The sequence below is a fragment of the Antechinus flavipes genome, chromosome 4, assembly GCF_016432865.1.
Source record: "Antechinus flavipes isolate AdamAnt ecotype Samford, QLD, Australia chromosome 4, AdamAnt_v2, whole genome shotgun sequence".
Classification (NCBI taxonomy): domain Eukaryota; kingdom Metazoa; phylum Chordata; class Mammalia; order Dasyuromorphia; family Dasyuridae; genus Antechinus; species Antechinus flavipes.
This window is the reverse complement of record NC_067401.1, coordinates 139,908,304-139,927,135: the sequence shown is the minus strand read 5'-3', so window position 1 is coordinate 139,927,135 and position 18,832 is coordinate 139,908,304. Positions and strand designations below refer to the sequence as shown.

At 39.7% G+C, this 18,832-nt stretch overlaps 1 protein-coding gene across 1 annotated transcript; it reads left to right on the top strand.

Annotated features, from left to right (window-relative positions):
• Positions 1-7,670: 7,670 nt before the first annotated feature.
• On the top strand, positions 7,671-9,210 carry PPY (pancreatic polypeptide). The gene is made up of 3 exons (XM_051992332.1): positions 7,671-8,142; positions 8,696-8,780; positions 9,127-9,210. Exons 1-2 carry the CDS (start codon positions 7,967-7,969, stop codon positions 8,754-8,756), a joined length of 237 nt encoding a protein of 78 aa, XP_051848292.1. The 5' UTR covers positions 7,671-7,966; the 3' UTR covers positions 8,757-8,780; positions 9,127-9,210.
• Positions 9,211-18,832: the final 9,622 nt, after the last annotated feature.

Below are 18,832 nucleotides of genomic sequence, written 5' to 3'. Positions count from 1 at the left end.
CACCGTGTCTGTCTCCTTTCTGCGTCTTCCATCAGTCCTTTATTGACCCTTGGCTCTCCATCCTGACAGAGAGAAATGCCAGAGAAACCTGAGCCCAGCAGTGTGAATAAGTTGAGGGAGTGGGAACTCATTTCCAATGTTGAGGTTGCCCTGATCAATTGACCAGGGACATACAGCATCTCCTGGGGCAGAGCTGGCTTTCAAAAGAGAAATGAGGGGAACAAATCTGAATAAAGATAAGATGAAGGTCTTTCCTCTAATAAGAGCAGATACTCTCCCTTTCCCTCCCCACCCCCAGCTCCCAGTCTAATGGGTGCAAACACTAATTCTCCCTTTGAGAACTCTGTCTGATAGTGCACTCACAGACCTTAGGCTCAGTGAGACTCAGAGAAGACCCCTGCCCAGATCTCAGGGAATAAGAGAAAACCACAGACTCAACTCAAAATCAAATTCTGAAAACCAGGGTTTGGGGAATGGGGAGAGGACGGAGGGGAAGCAAAGAGGGGTAAGTATTCATAGAGTCTTCTCTCTATCCAGAAGAGAGCAATCCAGAGTGCCCTAAACATATTGGGAATGAGCTTTTTGAAGGCTTAGGGAGGCAGGAGTATAGAATGCACAGTTAGAGAGGCAACATAGGGAGGAGACACCGAATAAAAGATGGAAGAACTAGGAGAAGGAAGAACGGAATGGCAGCAGATTCCCGAGAGCTGGTGGAGGGAGGTGGGGCCCAAATGAGATTGAGATCCAAGTAGGGGCAGCACAGGGGGTGATCCAGGGTTGTGAAGCTGCTTGAGAAGAAAGTAGATCAAAGGTGGGAGGGAGGCATAGTCTGAGAGAAAAGATCATCTAATGTTTCTTCACTCACAGCTTCCATTCTAGTACAAGTCATTGTTACTCCCTGGATTACTGTTCTACTTCCCTGCTAATTTTATCATGTATTTTTGGTCTTTGAACTTTATATTAAAATTGGATTGTGTTCATCTGGAATAGGGAGGAATCCACTTCTTCGGCTTCAGATTTTTATGCTGCAGTTTTCAGAGTAAGTTTGCAGGAGGTGGGTGGGGGGGAGAAGGGGGGAGAGTTGTGGGGGGAGGGGTCTGCAAGTTCTGCAAGTTTTTGGTGCTTTCCAGGTGGTGTCTAATCCAGGGAGAGGTGTGGTCACTGGTCTCCAGGTCTCCAGTCTGGTCTTTCCCCAGGCAGGGCCACCCACCCCTTGTAATTGCAAACACTAGCCCTCCTCTTGGCCCTAGAACTGTGAGAAGGATCCCCGCTCTCCTGGGACTGACCACATACGCTCTTCTTGTCATGGAAGCACAACCCAGACTGTGTATGTGCAACAGGGTTGCCAATCAGAGCTGGCTACACCCAGAGCCAGCACCAGGTCCCCTGTACTCACTGTCTGACCACTTGTCTGACTCCCTGATCATCTCTGGGCTGAGAGATCCCAAAGCTGCTTCTGCTGTTGCTGCCACTGGGTGTTTGTGCTCTGGACAGGGCTCCACCCTGGAAGTCTTCTTAAGACTTTCTTACTTTTCTCAGGCCAGAAAAATATCCACCCTTATCTTTTGTTGGCCCTGCCAGTCTAAAATCTGATATGAGGCAGAATTCTGGAGTTGTTGAGAGCGGTCAGCTTCGTTGTTGCCTCTAATCTGTCATTTGGGGTCCCAACCTCTTGATCTCACACCGTGTCCCTCTCAGGATTAGCATTTGGTCGCCTACAGTCAGGAAGGAATTCCAAGGCAGAAGAGGCAAGTGGGGTTTGAGATGCCATTTCAAGCTCATGCAGGCCAGCATTGCACTGGCTGCCATGTCTGAGCAGGTTGTCATTCTTGCTGGGTTAGGGGGGATACCCTTCCAAGGAGAAGTTTGAACAGTCCAGAGGAGAATAATAATCACATTATATAATAAAAAGTATAGTAACATTTACTGTATTTACATAGTGCCTGAATTCTGCAAAGCACTTAAAAAATTATCGTGATTTCTCTTCACAACAAGCCTGAGAAATAGATGCTATGGTTATGCCCATTTTACATGTAACTCATTTTACACAGTTGAGGAAATTGAGAAAGACAGAAGGAATTTGCTCATACAGCTATTTACTCAGATAGCATTTGAACTCAGGTCTTTTTTAGTCCAGACCCAATGCCCTAGATATCTATTTTAGTAGATGGCACAGGGGATAGGGAGAATTCTGGGCATGAAGTAATTAAGAATAAGCTCAGATGTAGCCTTGGATACTTAGTAGGTGTGTGTCTGTGGGCAGTTAATCAACCTCTGCTTGTCTCAGTTTCTCTTAATGTGAAATGGGGGATATTAATAACAGCATTGCCTTCCCAGACTTGTTGTAAGGATCAAATGGGATGATATCTGTAAAAAAAACTTAGCACAGTTCCTTGCACAAACTGGGCTTTTGATAAATGCTTATTGCTTTGCCTTTCCCTGCTTTGCCACTTACTGAGCCTAGAGGATTGGGGTCAATTTTTTAAAAACCAGCATCAAACTGCATCAAACCAAGTCCTTCCCATTATATAATGTCCTCCCTTTTGTACTGTATCCCAGACATTTTCTTTTCTTTTCTTTTTAAATAATAGCCTTTTGTTTTTAAGATATATGTAAAGATAGTTTTCAAGATTCATCCTTGCAAAACCTTGTGTTCTAAATTTTTTCTCCCTCCCCCACCCTTCCATTAGACAGCAAGTAATATAAAGTATAATAAAAATGTGCAATTCTTCTATACATATTCCCACAATTATTATATTACACAAGAAAAATCAGATAAAAAATGAGAAAGAAAACAAAAAGCAAGCAAACAACAACAAAAAGTGAAAATGCTATGTTGTCATCCACATTCATTCCCCAAAGCCCTCTTTCTAGATGCAGATGGCTCTCTCCATCACAAAGTCTATTGGAATTGGCCTGAATCACCTCATGTTTGAAAAGAGCTATCTCTATCAGAATTGATCACCACATCCTGTTTGTACTATGTTCGATGTTTTCTTCCTTCTACTCCACTTAGAATCAGTTCCTAAAAGTCTCTCCAGGCCTTTCTGAAATCATCCTGCTGGTCATTTCTTATAGAATAATAATATTCCATAACATTCATATCCCATAACTTATTCAGCCATTCTTCAACTGATGGGCATCCACTCAGTTCCCAGTTCCTTGATACTACAAAAAGGGCTGCTATGAATATTTTTGCATGTGTGGGTTACTGTTTTTTATGATTTCTTTGGGTACAGGCCCAGAGACACTGCTGGATCAAAGGATATGCACAGTTTGATAGCCCTTTGGGTATAGTTCCAAATTGCTCTCTAGAATGGTTGGATCAGTTCCTAATTCCACCAGCAATGTATCAGTGTTCCAGTTTTCCCGCACCCCCTCCAACATTTATCATTATCTTATCCTGTCACCTTAGCCAATCTGAGAGGTGTGTAGTGGTACCTCAGAGTTATCTTTATTTTCATTTCTCTGATCAATAGTGATTTAGAGCATTTTTTTCTTATGAATAGAAATGGTTTTAATTTCTTCATATGAAAATTATCCATTCATATCCTTTGACCATTTATCAATTGGAAAATGTTTGTATTCTTATAAATGTGAATCTATTCTCTCTCTATTTTAGACATGAGGCCTTTAACAGAACCTGTGGATGTAAAATCCCTCCTCCCCAGTTTTCTGCTGCCCTCCTAATCTTGTCTAAATCTGTTTTGTTTGTAGAAGACTTTTTTAATTTAATATAATCAAAATTATCCATTTTGCTATTCCTTCTCCACAGATCTGAAAGAAAGAAAGAAAATTTGTTGCTTGAAGTGATATTTACAGCATCTCTTTTATGTCTAAATCATGAACCCATTTTGACTTTATCTTGGTATAGAGTGTTAGGTGTTGGTCAGTGCCTTGTTTCTCTCATACTATTTTTCAATTTTCCCAGAAATTTTTGTCAAATAGTGAGTTCTTATCCCAGAAACTGGGATCTTGGGGTTTATGAAACATTAAATTATTGTAGCCATTGACTATTGAGACTTGTGAGCCTAATTTATTCTACTGATCATTTACTCTATTTCTTAGCCAGTAGAAATGTTTTTCATGACCGCTGCTTCATAATATACTTTTAGGTCTGGTACAGCTAGGTCAGCTTCATTTGCATTTTTTCATTAATTACCTTGAAAATCTTGATCTTTTGTTCTTCCAGGTGAACTTTGTGATTATTTTTTTTTCTTTGTAAAGTAATTTCTTGGCAGTTTGATTGGTATGGCACTGAATAAGTCTATTAATTTAGGTAGAATTGTCATTTTTATTATATTAGCTCAGCCTACCCATGAGCACTTGAAATTCTTCCAATTGTTTAGATCTGATTTTATGTTTGTGAAAAATGTTTTGTGATTGTATTTATATAGTTCCTGATTTTGTTTTGGCAGGTAGACTCCCAAATATTTTTTATTATCTATAGTTATTTTAAATGGAATTTTTCTTTGTATCTTTTACTGCTGAACTTTGTTGGTAACATATAGAAATGCTGATGATTTAGATGGATTTATTTTGTATCCTGCAAGTTTGCTAAAGTTATTAATTATTGTTTCTAGTAGTTTTTTAGTTAATTCTCTAGAATTTTCTAAGTACAAATCATATCATCTGCAAAGAGTGATAATTTTGTTTCTTCATTGCCTACTCTAATTACTTCATTTCTTTTTCTTCTCTTATTGTTAAAGCTAACATTTCTAATACAATATTGTATAGTAATGGTGATAGTGGGCAACCTTCTTTCACCCCTGATCTTATTAGGAATGCTTCTAATTTATCAGCATTATATATGATGCTTGCTGATGGTTTTAAGTAGTTGTTACTGCTCATTTTAAGGAAAACTCCATTTATTCCCATGCTCTCTGGTGTTTTTAATAGGAATAAGTGCTGAATTTTGTCAAATGCCTTTTCTGGAACAATTGAAATTAATTATATGATTTCTGTTAGTTTGGTTATCAGACATTTTCTAAGAATTAACTGAAAATTTGAATCGATACTTATCCTTTAGTTTTAGGCTTTCTCCCCCTGAACTGGGGCCCTCAATCTTCTTCAGTTTAAAGTTCTCTTACCTGATTGAGTTGTCAGACTGGCTTGGTTTGGGTGTTTAGCATTGAGTTAAAGCTCCTCCTCGTGGTGTATTTTTAATACTGCAAGACTTTGTGTTAGCCTGGATCTGGAAAACGCGGGAATTCAGACATTTTCATTCAGTTCAGTTCCCCAAGAATGTATTAAGTACTTGCACAGTGTTAGTCACTGGGGGTGTCCTCAAGGCATCTGTCTAGGAGTTTCTGCTTTTTCTTCCTCTTCCCCTTTCTCCTCTGGTTCCTTCTCCTCTTCCCTTCTCCGTTCTCAATGCCTTGACCATTGTTCTTTCTTTCTCCTCTCTATTTCATGTTTCTTCTCCCTTTGGGATGAAGGCAATAAAACAATCCAGTGGCTACTTTTGGCAGCTATAGGAGAGCTTATTGCTTTCAGGTGAATCAGTAATGGGATCCTACCTATGTTGGTAACCTCTGGGGTTCCTGAGAGTGATGAGAGAAGGGAAGTCTACAGTTACAGGGAAGAATGAGCAAGCCCTCCTTCCTCTTCTGCCCCAGACCCACAACTCCTGGATCTGAATCCAGTGACCCTGATGAGGAGAGGAGGCTGGGGGATAACAGTGAGCAGGGTTACTGGGTAGAAAAATATAAAAATGTCCTGTTCCCAGCAGAAGATACCTTCTTCAGGAGGTTGGTTAGGGTTAGGCGAACGATGTGGTGTCAGAGAGGAGTTCTCTGATTCAGTTATTGTCCCACAACTGCTTGCCCTTTTCCAGCTGTAGCCCCCCCCTTTGGTGGGGTATTGGAGGAGGTGATGTTAGTGAAAGGAGAGGGATGATGGTGAGGAGGTGGAGTCTTTGAGGAGGTGGAGACTTTGAGGAGGCCGGCGGGGAGGGAAGAATATAAGAGGGACACAATGGCTTGTGGGGAAGACCCCATCTGATCTGAGGCACTAGTAGCTCCTGACCCAGTTCACTTTCTTGGACTCAAGGTAAGTGGGCACAAGGATGAAGATACTGAGGGGTGGTACTTCTGTCCCTTGGCTGTAATAAACCACTTGGGAAGGAAGGCTTTTGAGAGATTACAATTGGGCATTGGAGGCTGGTACTCTTGGAATGATGCAAGTTAGGACCAAAGGAGGTTTATATGTAGGAACTTTGTTATAAAGTACCCCTCTAGAGAAGGAAGGGCTGAGGCTCTGGGACTGGAGGTTTTCCCTTGTGACCTCCAAGGGGCCCAGTTATGACACTAGAAAGGAGACATGTCCCAGGTACTCCTGGGGTGAGTGGCCAGACTTTTGGAGGAAGTTTGCCCAGGTATATTCATATACCCCCGAGTGTGTGTGACTGTGCATATAATGTCCCTCAGGGTGTGTAGCTGTGCGCCTGTGTTGCGTGTAGCACAAGGGAGGCTGTACCAATACCTAGGACAGGGATTCCAAGCATCCTTTCCTTTAAAAGATTCCTACAATTTCCCCTTCTTCAGGAAGGTCTCCTTGAAATGAATCATTTTGGGGGTATGTATTCCTCCCTGTGAATCCACTTTCCTTTGCAGGAATTCTCAGCCTTCGGTTGTCCATGTGTCAGTCAGTCCTTGCTTTAACCAAGTGAGGAGTTGGTCACCCAGAGCCAGAGCCAAACTAGGAAATGCGGAATGGAGGACAGACTCCATAAAGCAAACCCCAGATGGATTTCAGGACCAATTCACTGGGATACAATTGAGAGTCCTGCCCTGTAGAGGAAGGCTGCACAAGGCAGAATGCCAGGACTTTGGGCAGTTACTGGGACTCCTCAAGGCCCTTTCAATAGGGAGGCTGGTGTCTGAAGGCTTGATGAGCAGGGCGGGCTGCCTTGCTGCTCTCTGTTTTAACAAGTTATTCTTGCTCTCTGAGAACTTAGTTCAGTTGTTTCCACTCTGCTTGCTGAAGGGCTGCCAGTAAATGCTGTTGGTGCTCTTTGGATTCAGTGTCCTGGATAAAGACCTAAAGTAGTTAGGGTTCTTCCCCTGAGACAGGGAGTGTGTGTGCACGAGTCTGTTGTCCCTATAATGGAGGCTCTGGTCGTGTGAGAGGTTCTTTGGGGAGTGAGGCTGGGTGGGAGCTGGGGGAGAAGAGGAGTGAGATATCAGAGGAGTCAGGGACTGGCAGTTCTGCTCTTAGTCTCTCCTTGGAATGATCATTGAGTATCCAGTTAGCCAGGTGTTCTCTTGACTCTGAGGCATCTGGGACATTCTTGCATTGCTCCCTCTCTGTCTCTCTCTGGCTTGGTCTGTCTCTTGTTCTTCGTCTCTCTTTCCCCATCTCTGTGTCTGTCTTTCTCTCTGTGTGTCTCTCTGTTTCTATCTCTGTGTCTATTTCTCTCTGTCTCTTTGTTTCTCTCTATCTCTCTATCTCTTGTCTCTCTCTGTTTCTCTCTCTCTCTCTCTGTCTTTCTGTGTCTGTGTCTTTTTCTCTCTGTGTGTCTCTCTGTCTCTATCTCTGTGTCTGTATTTCTCTCTGTCTCTTTGTTTCTCTCTATCTCTCTATCTCTTGTCTCTCTCTGTTTCTCTCTCTCTCTGTCTTTCTGTGTCTGTGTGTCTTTTTCTGTCTGTCTGTGTTTCTCATGTGTCTTTCTCAGTTTCTGTTCTTGACTGTCTGTCTCTTTCCCTGGCTCATCTCTTTCTTTGTCTCTCTGTCTCTCTCCCTTCTCCTTTCCTTGTCCCTCTCTTTCTTGTCCCTCCTTTTACTTTCTTTCCTTTCCTTTTTCTTTTTCTCTTCTGCCTTGCTCTGTTCATTTCTCCCTCACCCTGACATCTCTTTTCTCCTTTCCCTTCTCCTTCCCTCTCTTTTCTTCTTTCTCTCCATTTCTCTTCTGCCTCCTCCCCTGGCCTTTCCTTCTGACTCTTCTCTCTCATCCTTTGTTTCTCAGATGGCTGCCCCTCAATATTGGCTCTCTCTTCTGGTCCTCTCCTGCTGCGTGGCTCTCTTGAGTGCTCAGAGGGCTCCTCAGGAGCCAGTTTACCCTGGAGATGATGCTACCCCGGAGCAGATGGCCCGGTATGCTGCTGAGCTCCGAAGATATATCAATAGGCTCACCCGGCTCAGGTGCGTAAGTGCCTCTGTGGTCAGTACAGACAGAGCTGGGCTCTCTGGTTCTGCAGAAATGTGAGGTAGTGAAGATAGTAAGCTCCTCCTAGACAGGAGGCTGGAAAGGAGGGGCTTTAGGTGGGATGTTGCAAAGGGATGTGCTGGAAGGGTACTCTTGGAGCTCCTTTCCAACTTTGCAAATCTGGGCATATGTAGACTTTGCTCTTGCACGTATGTGAGCAAATGTGAGCATGGACTACTTTTCATGGCAGTGAGACCTTTACATTAATGTGACCACATTTATGCAGACACAGTGGGAAAAAATCCACAAATTCCTACTAATTCTGATCCTGGAAACAAACCACCCACCTGACAACACACTTCTCCACCAAATATACATTTCAAACCTAGCTTTCTCTGCCAGATAGGGCTTAGGCTGGAGGGGATCTCTCTGTGTGTCTATGACTATGTCTCAATTTGTGACATTATATTTTTCTGTGAGCTAGGTCTTTATGGGGTGGGGGGTGTGGACAGCTCTGGCTCTAGATGTATTTCCCACATTACTCTGCAGGTATGGGAAGAGGGCCGTGGACCAGAGATTCTACCAGGATGGTGTGGATATCTTGCAGTAGAGGGTTCTGCTGTAATATTCCCAGGTACCAAGTGCCCCCATCTCTGCACTTCTCCAGATTGGGACAAGGAGGGTATAATGTATGTGTGGGACAAGGAGGGTAAAATGTATGTGTGTGGCAGGGAGGGGGAGTGTGAATGCACACATCTATAGGTTTGTGTGTGTGTACGGGCCCTCCAGAAGTAGGCAATAAAAGGGATGGGAGAAGGAGGGAGGTGTTGCAAGGGCAGCAGAACTCTTAGGGCCAGGATCAGGATCCCTTAGAAAAGAATATGAGCAGAGTCTCTGGAGAAGGGGACAAGAGGTCATAGTAACTGGGAGAGCCTTTGCCTTTGACCTGCCCCCCACTTATCCCTTCTCTTCTCTTACAGGACACCCCATCAGCTGAACTTTCACTGCTCCTGCCTCTCCCTTTATCCAGAGCCCTGCGGGCAGTCCTGGCCCTCACTCCCCTGACTTCCATCATCATTCCTGAAGTAGGCTTAATAAAGCTGAGTCAAAAATCAATCTCTTTGTCTCTCTGGGTTTCTCTTTATAAGGTGATTCCTTCTCATTTACAGAACGATTGCATAACTATTATCTGATTTGTTCATGATGTAGACCGGGCAGGTAGAATTTCCTAATCTGCATATAATTCCACTGAGACTTATCCATGATAAGCTCCTTGCCCATGTTTTTCAATGAAAATATAAGAATTTGGATTTGTGTCTCTGAATCTGCAGATTGTGGGATCCATGAGATGTGGCTTTGGTATAATTGAGGGAATCAAGTGGTATGGGAGGCAGGGGGAGCTGAAGCTTTAGGACTTTAGTAAAGCAGGTGATGCCCATGGTGAGGGTGAGCTATTGTAAAAGCTGTTCTGAATATTCCAAAAACTGGCTCTTGAACTTCTTGGTACCTTTCTCATGTTCAGGGTGACTGCAGAAACAATTGGACAAATCCTGGCCCATGGCCGTAATCAGTTTTATTTTAGTTATTGCAAGAGTCACTGATCCACACGAACAATATAAATGATGAGAAGGAATCAGGAAAGTCATTCTCCATTCCCATCTCCCATCCTATTCCACATACATACACTCTACTGTACTCCAAGGTCAAAAAACCAAAGTATGTCTGAGGTGGAAGAACCTTTGAGTCAATTTAGTCCCCTTCTCATTTTTTGGAGCTCAGTAACTCAGTAAATCCCTAGAAGACTGGATTTGGAGGCAGGAAAGCATAAGTTTAAAGCCCACCTTAGAAACTTACTAGTTCTGTGGATCCAAGGTAAACCATCTAATCATTCTCAACCTCAGTTTTTGGAGCTGTCAAATTGAGATAATAATCATCCCTAGCTCTGAGGTAAAGATGTGAGGATGAAATGAAATAATATTTGTGAAGAGCCTTTCAAAATGTTAAGTGTTATCTATACTATAGCTAGCTGCTATTATTATTTTGCAATGCAAGAAACTGAGTCTTTGAGAGAAGGATGATTTGCCCAAGGTCACAGAGATAGTTACGTGGCAAAGTTGGAATTAAAAATCCGATCTCCTGACTCCTAAGCTGTGTTCTTCCCACTGTTCTGCTTATTTTTGTGCTCTCTCTGTCTCTGTCTCTGTCTCTCTCTCTGTCTCTCTCTGTGTTTCTCTCTCTGTCTCTCTGTGTCTATGTCTCTGTGTCTGTCTCTCTGTCTCTCCTCTTTATCTCCCTCCCTGCCCCAGATGTTAGTTCTATTGTTTTTAGCCTTATCTAACTCTATTCTTGATTGATAAGGAATGATCTTCTTCAGAAGTTGCTCTTCCTTCGTAAGGAAACCTTAAAAATTAAAGGAAAGATGAAAAAAATAGAAAACAGAAATAGCATAAACAATGCTACAAATTATTTTTTGAAAAAAAAAAATACAAAACCAATTAACTGTTAGCTATTTTGATTAAAAAAGAAGGAAACCATGTTACCAGTATCAAATATTAAAAAGGAACATTCACAACATATGAAAGAAATATAGGATATCATTAGAAACTATTTGGTCCCACAATATTTCAATAAAACCAATTTTGATGAAATATAATATTTATATGAAATATCCAAATTATCAGAAGAAGAAACAGAGCTATAAGTAACACAACATCTGAAATGAATGGGAAAAAATGAATAAGGCATAGATGAACTTCCAAAGGGAAAAACAATCTAGGATTAGATATATTCACAACTGAATTCTATCAAAAATTTAAAGAAAACTAATTAGATAAATTGTTTACAAGACTAGAAATGACAGGATCCTACCAAATTCCTTTTTTGACTCAAATATGATCTTGATACATAAAATAGGTACAATCAAATAGTAAAAGAAAACTATAGATCTACATTCCTAATGAACATAAGCATAATCATTTTAAATAAAATATCAAGAAATTGACTATAATAACATGTCAAAAATATTAAACACAATGACCAAGTTGGATTTATAGCTGGATTTAATTATTAGGAAAATTCCAAAATTTATTATTAGATTTGTTATTATTAGGAAAACTATAAACTTAATTAATTATATAAATTAGAAAAAACACCTGTTGCATCCATAGATGCAAAAAAAAAAAAAAAAACGAAAAAAACAACTTGACAAAGCATTTCTGCTAAAAACACTAGGAAAAGAAACCCACTAGAAAATAATGGTATTATGAACACCTATATTTAAAACAATAAATATATATTTAAAACCAAGAGCTACCATTATGTTCAATGTAGATAAACTAAAATCGTTTCCAACAAAAATCAGGAGTGAAACAAAAATTCCATTGTTACCACTTCTGTTTGAAGTGATTTGAAAAAGTGATTGAAAACCATTACTGATGCTGACATTAAACAAGAAAACGAGATTGAAAGAATAAGCAATCTAAAAAAAGAACAAAATTATCACTTTGTGTAGATGATAAATTGGTATATGTAAAGAACCATAAAAATCAAGTGAAATGTTATTGAATCAAAGTCAGCAAATTTGTAGGACAAAAAATGAATCCACAGATTCTTTTTTCTTTGATCATTTAGGGGGTACAGACCTAATAATGGTAATGCTGGGTAAAAGGGTTTGCACAGTTTGATAGCATAGTTCCAAATTGTTCTCCAGAATGCTTAGAATGGCTCAAAACTTTACCAACAGTGTACTATTTTTCCACACTCCCTTCCAGCATTTATCATTTGCCATTTCTATATACCTGATTGGTATGAGGTAGAACTTCAGAGCCATTTTAATTTGTATTTCTCTTCTCTCTCTTTTTTTTCCCTGAGGCAATTGGGGTTAAGTGACTTGCCCAGTGTCACACAGTCTGAGACCACTTTTGAACTCAGGTCCTTCAGACTTCAGGGCTGGTGTTCTATTTACTGCACCACCTAGCTGAACTTTAATTTGTATTTCTCAAGTCGGTAGTCATTCAGAGCACTTTTCCCCATACAATTTCTTCTGAAAACTGCCTGTTTGTATCCTTTATCTATTCATCAATTGAGGAATAGCTCTTATTTTGACACAGTCCTCAATACATTTGAAAATGAGATTTTTTAAAAAATAACTTTTTATTGACAGAACCCATGCCAGGGTAATTTTTTACAACATTATTCCTTGCACTCACTTCTGTTCCAATTTCCTCCTTCCTTCCTCCACCCCCTCCCCCAGATGGCAAGCAGTCCTATAGATGTTAAATATGTCATAGTATATCCTAGATACAATATATGTGTGCAGAACTGAACAGTTCTCTTGTTGTACAGGAAGAATTGGATTCAGAAGGTAAAAATAACCTGAGAAGAAAAACAAAAATGCAAACAGTTTACATTCATTTCCCAGTGTTCTTTCTTTGGGTGTAACTGCTTCTGTCCATCCTTAATCAATTGAAACTGAATTAGCTCTCTTTATCAAAGAGATCCACTTCCATCAGAATACATCCTCATACAGTATTGTTGTTGAGGTTATAATGATTTCCTGGTTCTGCTCATTCACTTAGCATCAGTTCATGTAAGTCTCTCCAGTCCTCTCTATATTCATCCTGCTGATCATTTCTTACAGAACAATAATATTCCATAACATTCATATACCACAATTTACCCAACCGTTCTCCACTTGATGGGTATCCATTCATTTCCAGCTTCTAGCCACTACAAACAGGGCTGCCACAAACATTTTGGCACATACAGGTCCCTTTCCCTTCTTTAGTATCTCTTTGGGGTATAAGCCCAGTAGTTGCACTGCTGGATCAAAAGGTATGCACAATTTGATAACTTTTTGGACATAATTCCAGATTGCTCTCCAGAATAGCTGGATGTGTTCACAACTCCACCAACAATGCATCAGTGTCCCAGTTTTCCCGTATTCCCGCCAACATTCATCATTATTTTTTCCTGTCATCTTAGCCAATCTGACAGGTGTATAGTGATATCTCAGAGTTGTCTTAATTTGCATTTCTCTGATCAATAGTGATTTGGAGAATCTTTTCATATGGTTAGAAATAGTTTCAATTTCTTCATCTGAAAATTGTCTGTTCATATCCTTTGACCATTCATCAATTGGAGAATGGCTTGATTTCTTATAAATTTGAGTCAATTCTCCATATATTTTGGAAATGAGGCCTTTATCAGAACCTTTAACTGTGAAGATGTTTTCCCAGTTTGTTGCTTCCCTTCTAATCTTGTTTGCATTAGTTTTGTTTGTACAAAGGCTTTTTAATTTGATATAATCAAAATTTACTATTTTGTGATCAGTAATGATCTCTAGTTCATCTTTGGTCACAAATTTCTTCCTCCTTCACAAGTCTGAGAAGTAAACTATCCTATGTTCCTTTAATTTATTTATAATCTCGTTCTTTATGCTTAAATCATGGATCCATTTTGATCTTATCTTGGTATATAGTATTAAGTGTGGGTCCATGCCTAATTTCTGCCATACTAATTTCCAGTTTTCCCAGCAGTTTTTGTCAAATAATGAGTTCTTATCCCAAAAGTTGGGGTCTTTGGGTTTGTCAAACACTAGGTTGCTATAATTGACTATTTTGTCTTGTGAACCTAACCTTTTCCACTGATCAACTAATCAATTTCTTAGCCAATACCAGATGGTTTTTAGTGACTCCTGCTTTATAATATAGTTTTAGATCAGGTACAACTAAGTCACCTTCATTTGATTTTTTTTCCCATTAATTCCCTTGAGATTCTCGACCTTTTGTTCTTCCATATGAATTTTGTTGTTATTTTTTCTAGATCATTAAAATATTTTCTTGGAAGTCTGATTGGTATAGCACTAAATAAATAGATTAGTTTAGGGAGAATTGTCATCTTTATTATATTTGCTTGGCCTATCCAAGAGCACTTAATATTTTTCCAATTATTTAAATCTGACTTTATTTGGGATTCTAATGCCAATAGAAACACTGCTGGATCAAATGGTATGCACAGTTTGATAACTTTTTGAGCATAGTTCCAAATTGCTCTCCAGAATGGCTGTATCTATTCACAATTCCACTAACAATGTATCAGTGTCCCACTTTTCCCACATCCCCTCCAACATTCAGCATTATCTTTTCCTGTCATCTTAGCCAATCTGACAGGAGTGTAGTGATATCTTAGAGTTGACTTGATTGCATTTCTCTGATAAATAGTGATTTGGAGCATCTTTTCATATGGCTACAAATAGTTTCAATTTCTTCATCTGAAAATTGTTCATATCCTTTGACCATTTATCAATGGGAGAATGGCTTGAACTATTAAAAATTTGGAACTCAGGTTTTTTTTAGTCCAGGCCCAGTGATTTATTTATCCACTATAGCTAGATGGCACTGTGGATAGGGAGAGGTTTGGCTTTGGAGTAAGAAATACTAAGCTTAATTATAGCCTTTATTATATTTTTAATTTATTAGTTTTCAACATTTGCTTTTATAATATTTTGATTTCCAGTTTTCTCTCTCTCTCCTTCTACATCCCCTTCCCCAAAAGGACAATCTGAAATAGATCATACATATATAATTATATTAAACATATTTCCTCATTAGTCATATTATGAAAGAAGAAATGGACTCATGCTCTTATCCAATTATAGAATATAATTATAGAATTATAAATCAAATAGTTGCTCTTTCATTTGGTTTCAGAATCCCCAGCCAGGAAGGTCCTGATAGTTTCCTACAGAGATATTATGTTCTATTTCTCATCATCTCTTTCTTTGTAACATTTGGCCCTTGCTCTTTTCTCTTATATCCCTTTCCACTAAAGAAAAACTCACAAATCTACTCTTGTTGACCAGCTTTGATCTTATTCTGGTTTTCAATCTGAAGTGAACAGAAACATAAACATTCTGTAGAACAGGTAGGTTTTATGTTTTCCTGGAAAAGGAGAGAAGAGAAGCAGGGGCAGGCAAATCAGTTTCTTTTTAGTTCTCCCAAATGGAAATCTCAACTAGGTCTGTGTAGCCATGGGTATTGGCTTGGTTTCAGGCTGTTCCCCTCCAAGTATTAGATAGAGGTTGTGACAGTTGAAGCCAAATCCCAGAGTCTATTCAAATATTAGCAGTTCCACTATGGCTCCAGTGACTCTTGAAAGCCAAAAGGGGTGTCTGGGTGGCTCACCTCCTGCATAGTACATCTCATCCCTCAAAAGACTTTTTTTGGACAAAGTCTTTACCTTTAACACTATTTCTTAAAGGCATGACCCTTAAGTTTTAGACAGCAGGAACAAACAAATGAACGATTTCTATCTTCTGGCCAGAATCTCTGAGGGCCTTCCTCTCTGAGACTGAATTTTTTTTTGTGTGTGTAGACAAACTAGGGAGTCTTTTGCCTGAATTCATACCTAGCTATTAATCACAGAATGGGCATTGTCTCATCCCAACTGAGACCTGAGAAAGACCTGAGCTTAAAAAGGTCAAGGCCTCCCAGTGTACGCTGGGCCATCACCAGTGATCTTGACCTATGTCTTGGCATTGGACTTCAATGTCTGGAGGAGAGAGTGAGGCTGATGACCTTGCTCAGTGCTCCCTCTGTTAAATTTAATTCACTTGCAAGTCAAGACATGGCCCTCCTGATGCCATTGATCCTCTGAGAAAGAAGAACAAACAATAAAAACAGTTTTCTACCCAACCAGCTTTATCAACAAGCTCCTTAGAGCCATTCCAAATCCTTTTTACAGGAGGTGCTTCATTTTAAATGCCTTGTCCTTTCTCATCTCTGAATTTTTGCTTATATTGTCACATATGCCTAATTCTTGGGGAAATTCTTGGGAGAAGTCACCTCTGTGTGGTCTCATGTTCCCCATCTCTACAAGGAGGGAGTTGATATTTCAGTTATCATGCCTTATTAAGCATCTTCTTCAGTGAAAGTAATTGAATTTCAGTGTGAAGACCAGAAGCTGAATCTGTGGATTATATAATTACTGCTAGAAATTGCTCTTGGACATACAGTGGCTCTAAATATCTGACCCTAAGCTACATAAGATTCACAGAGAAACAGCAGATGCCACACAAGCTCCTGACTTTCCTCCCAGAGGTACAGCAGCCAGGGCTACGTACTTCACCACCAGGGAGGAAAGTAGTGGGAGATCCCCCATGAGCTCAGTGAACTACTTGCAGCCTTTCTGTCTACTTGAAATTTCCCCTAAAGGCAGAACTACAGTAGAATTAAAGGCAGAGAAGAAATGGCTTAAATGTCTACTGGATAGAATGCCTAAAGATGCTCTCAAGTCACACTCTCAGCTGATCTTCCTCTTATACTTGTTATTCTGTTAGGTGAAGTCCAGTTGATGAGCATTTATTGTTCAGTCATTTTTCAATCACATCTGACTCTTTGTAACCCCTTTTGGAGTTTCTTGAGAAAAATACTGGAGTGGTTTGCCCTTTCTTTCTCCAACTCATTTTGCAGATGAGGAGACTGGAGCAAACAGGCTTAATTAAATCACCCAGAGTCCTTTAGGGAATGTTTGAGGCCAGATTTGAATCCAGGGAAGGGTTTTCCTAACTCCAGGCCCAGCACTCTATCCACTGGGTCACCTGGGTCCCCTAGAATGAATTAGGTACTTGTTATATGGTACGCATTGTGCTAGATATTAGGGACACAAAGAAAGTCAGACAATGCCCTCAAGGAGCTCCCATTTTAATGAGGGAGATAATGTGTAAATAACCAGACATATACAGTATGACTTACAGGGTACTGGAAGCAGTCTCCCAATTCTCACAGGCCCAGATGGGTTTCTTCTTCAGAGTTTACCTTACAATTCCAAAGGATAGACCTGGGGGTTGCAATCCTATTTACTCCCATTTGGTTTTCATCCCTGTTTCCCCAATAGAATTTAATGGACTAATATCTTCGTAATATCATCTAACTGGTTACCAAAAACCCAATACCAATTAATCATTTGACATCAATAACACTTTGCAGAGGGATATTTATTGGGTAATTATCGCAAGAACTGAAGTGCAAAAACATTTTATTTACTGCCTCTCTCTTCAGAGAGTTTACTGAAGACAAGGACTGAATTTCCTTCATCAAACTGGGAATTTCCTATAATTAGAATCCTTTTTCAGAGCCCAGGATCTACTACTGGGCTATTCAAGAGAAATGTGTTCAATTCACACGATGCAACTCCCTGATTAAAGAACAACTTCCAGAGTATCAGAGTGATTTGACTCAAAAAGTGGTACTTCAAAGGAGCCATAGGATTGCCATTCCTGAAAAACTTCACAAACAGAATTAATAGCCATCTATTTTGGATTTTGTACACAAACTTGTGTAGAGCCAGAGGCCTGGAGAATGCAATCCTAATTGCTTCTAATGTTTCTCTCTTGTGGATGATTATTTAATGAATTTGGCTGAAAAAATTTTTTTATCCACTTCATTTCAATGTAATTGGTTTCCTTTATAGATTCATGTATTTTATGTATTTAAAAACATTATTCTGAGAAGGGTTTATAAACTTTGCTGGAATACCAGAAAGATGCATGACACTAAAAAGCTTATGTACTTAATCCCTAAAGGAACTTAGAACTCCCCAAAACTTTTTTTCTCCAGCATGGGGGATGAGATGTCAACAGTTACATCTTATCAGTCATGTTAAGAGTAAGTTCTTATATAACATGTATGGGAGCATGTGCTATCTAAGGCAGGGGATGGAGGGAAGGAGGGAAGAAGTTGGAACAGAAGTTTTTGCAAGGGTCAGTGTTGAAAAATTACCCATGCATATGTGTTATGGGCCAGAACTCTGAAACAAGGATTCTCACAAGGTGTTAAGTCAGTAGAATTGAAAAGACAATGGTTATCTAGTTTAACATGGTGCTTTAGTTCAGTACATGTACTTAGTATTTAATATAGTTTTACAAGATTCACACCTATGATAAGATAAGCATATAAACTCAGCTAGATTCAGAGAGGCAGAGAAGACAAAGGACTAGGAGCAGGAGTTCAAGCTCTCAGAACCAAGGAGAGAGATTCATTCGATCTTTGGTCAGGCTCCTGGTGGTTGGCTCTCCTCCTGCATTTCTCCATTGAGACCAAGGCTCTGGAAGGCCTCTAAGAAAGCTGCCCAGCTCCAGGCAAGGAGACAATAAAGGATTTGGACTTTAATCCCTGGCTATTCTTGTGGTGATTATTCTGACGAAAACGAAGGTTGCTTCCAGAGACCCCAAGAAGCAGAACCAGAGAACATTACACATATGTTTCAATAAAAAGCTATTTAAAAAAAAGAGAATGTTCTGAGTGAAAAGGAAAGAACCGATTCTGTTTCTCAGTCAAAGGTTTGGAAGTAAGTGTGTTCTTCTCTGTCTCTAGATGCTTTGTCCATCAACCTCCTTAGGTAGACTGTCCTTCCCTTTCACTCTTGTGAACCCTCCTCTCATATCATAACAGGTAAAATCTATCTTTAGATCTTTGTTTCAGATATGATTTTCTATCCTGATTATTGTTTCTCCTTCTGTATGTTCAATATATCCTCAGTATGTCTCCTTGCTTCTGATTGGTTTCACTATCCCTTGATTTCTTTTAATTCTTTTTGACTGTGAATTCTATTGAAAACCTTTTCCCCATTGATTGATACTTGGTTTCTGCTCTCTTTCTCTAAGTCTATTAGTTCTGATCATTTTAT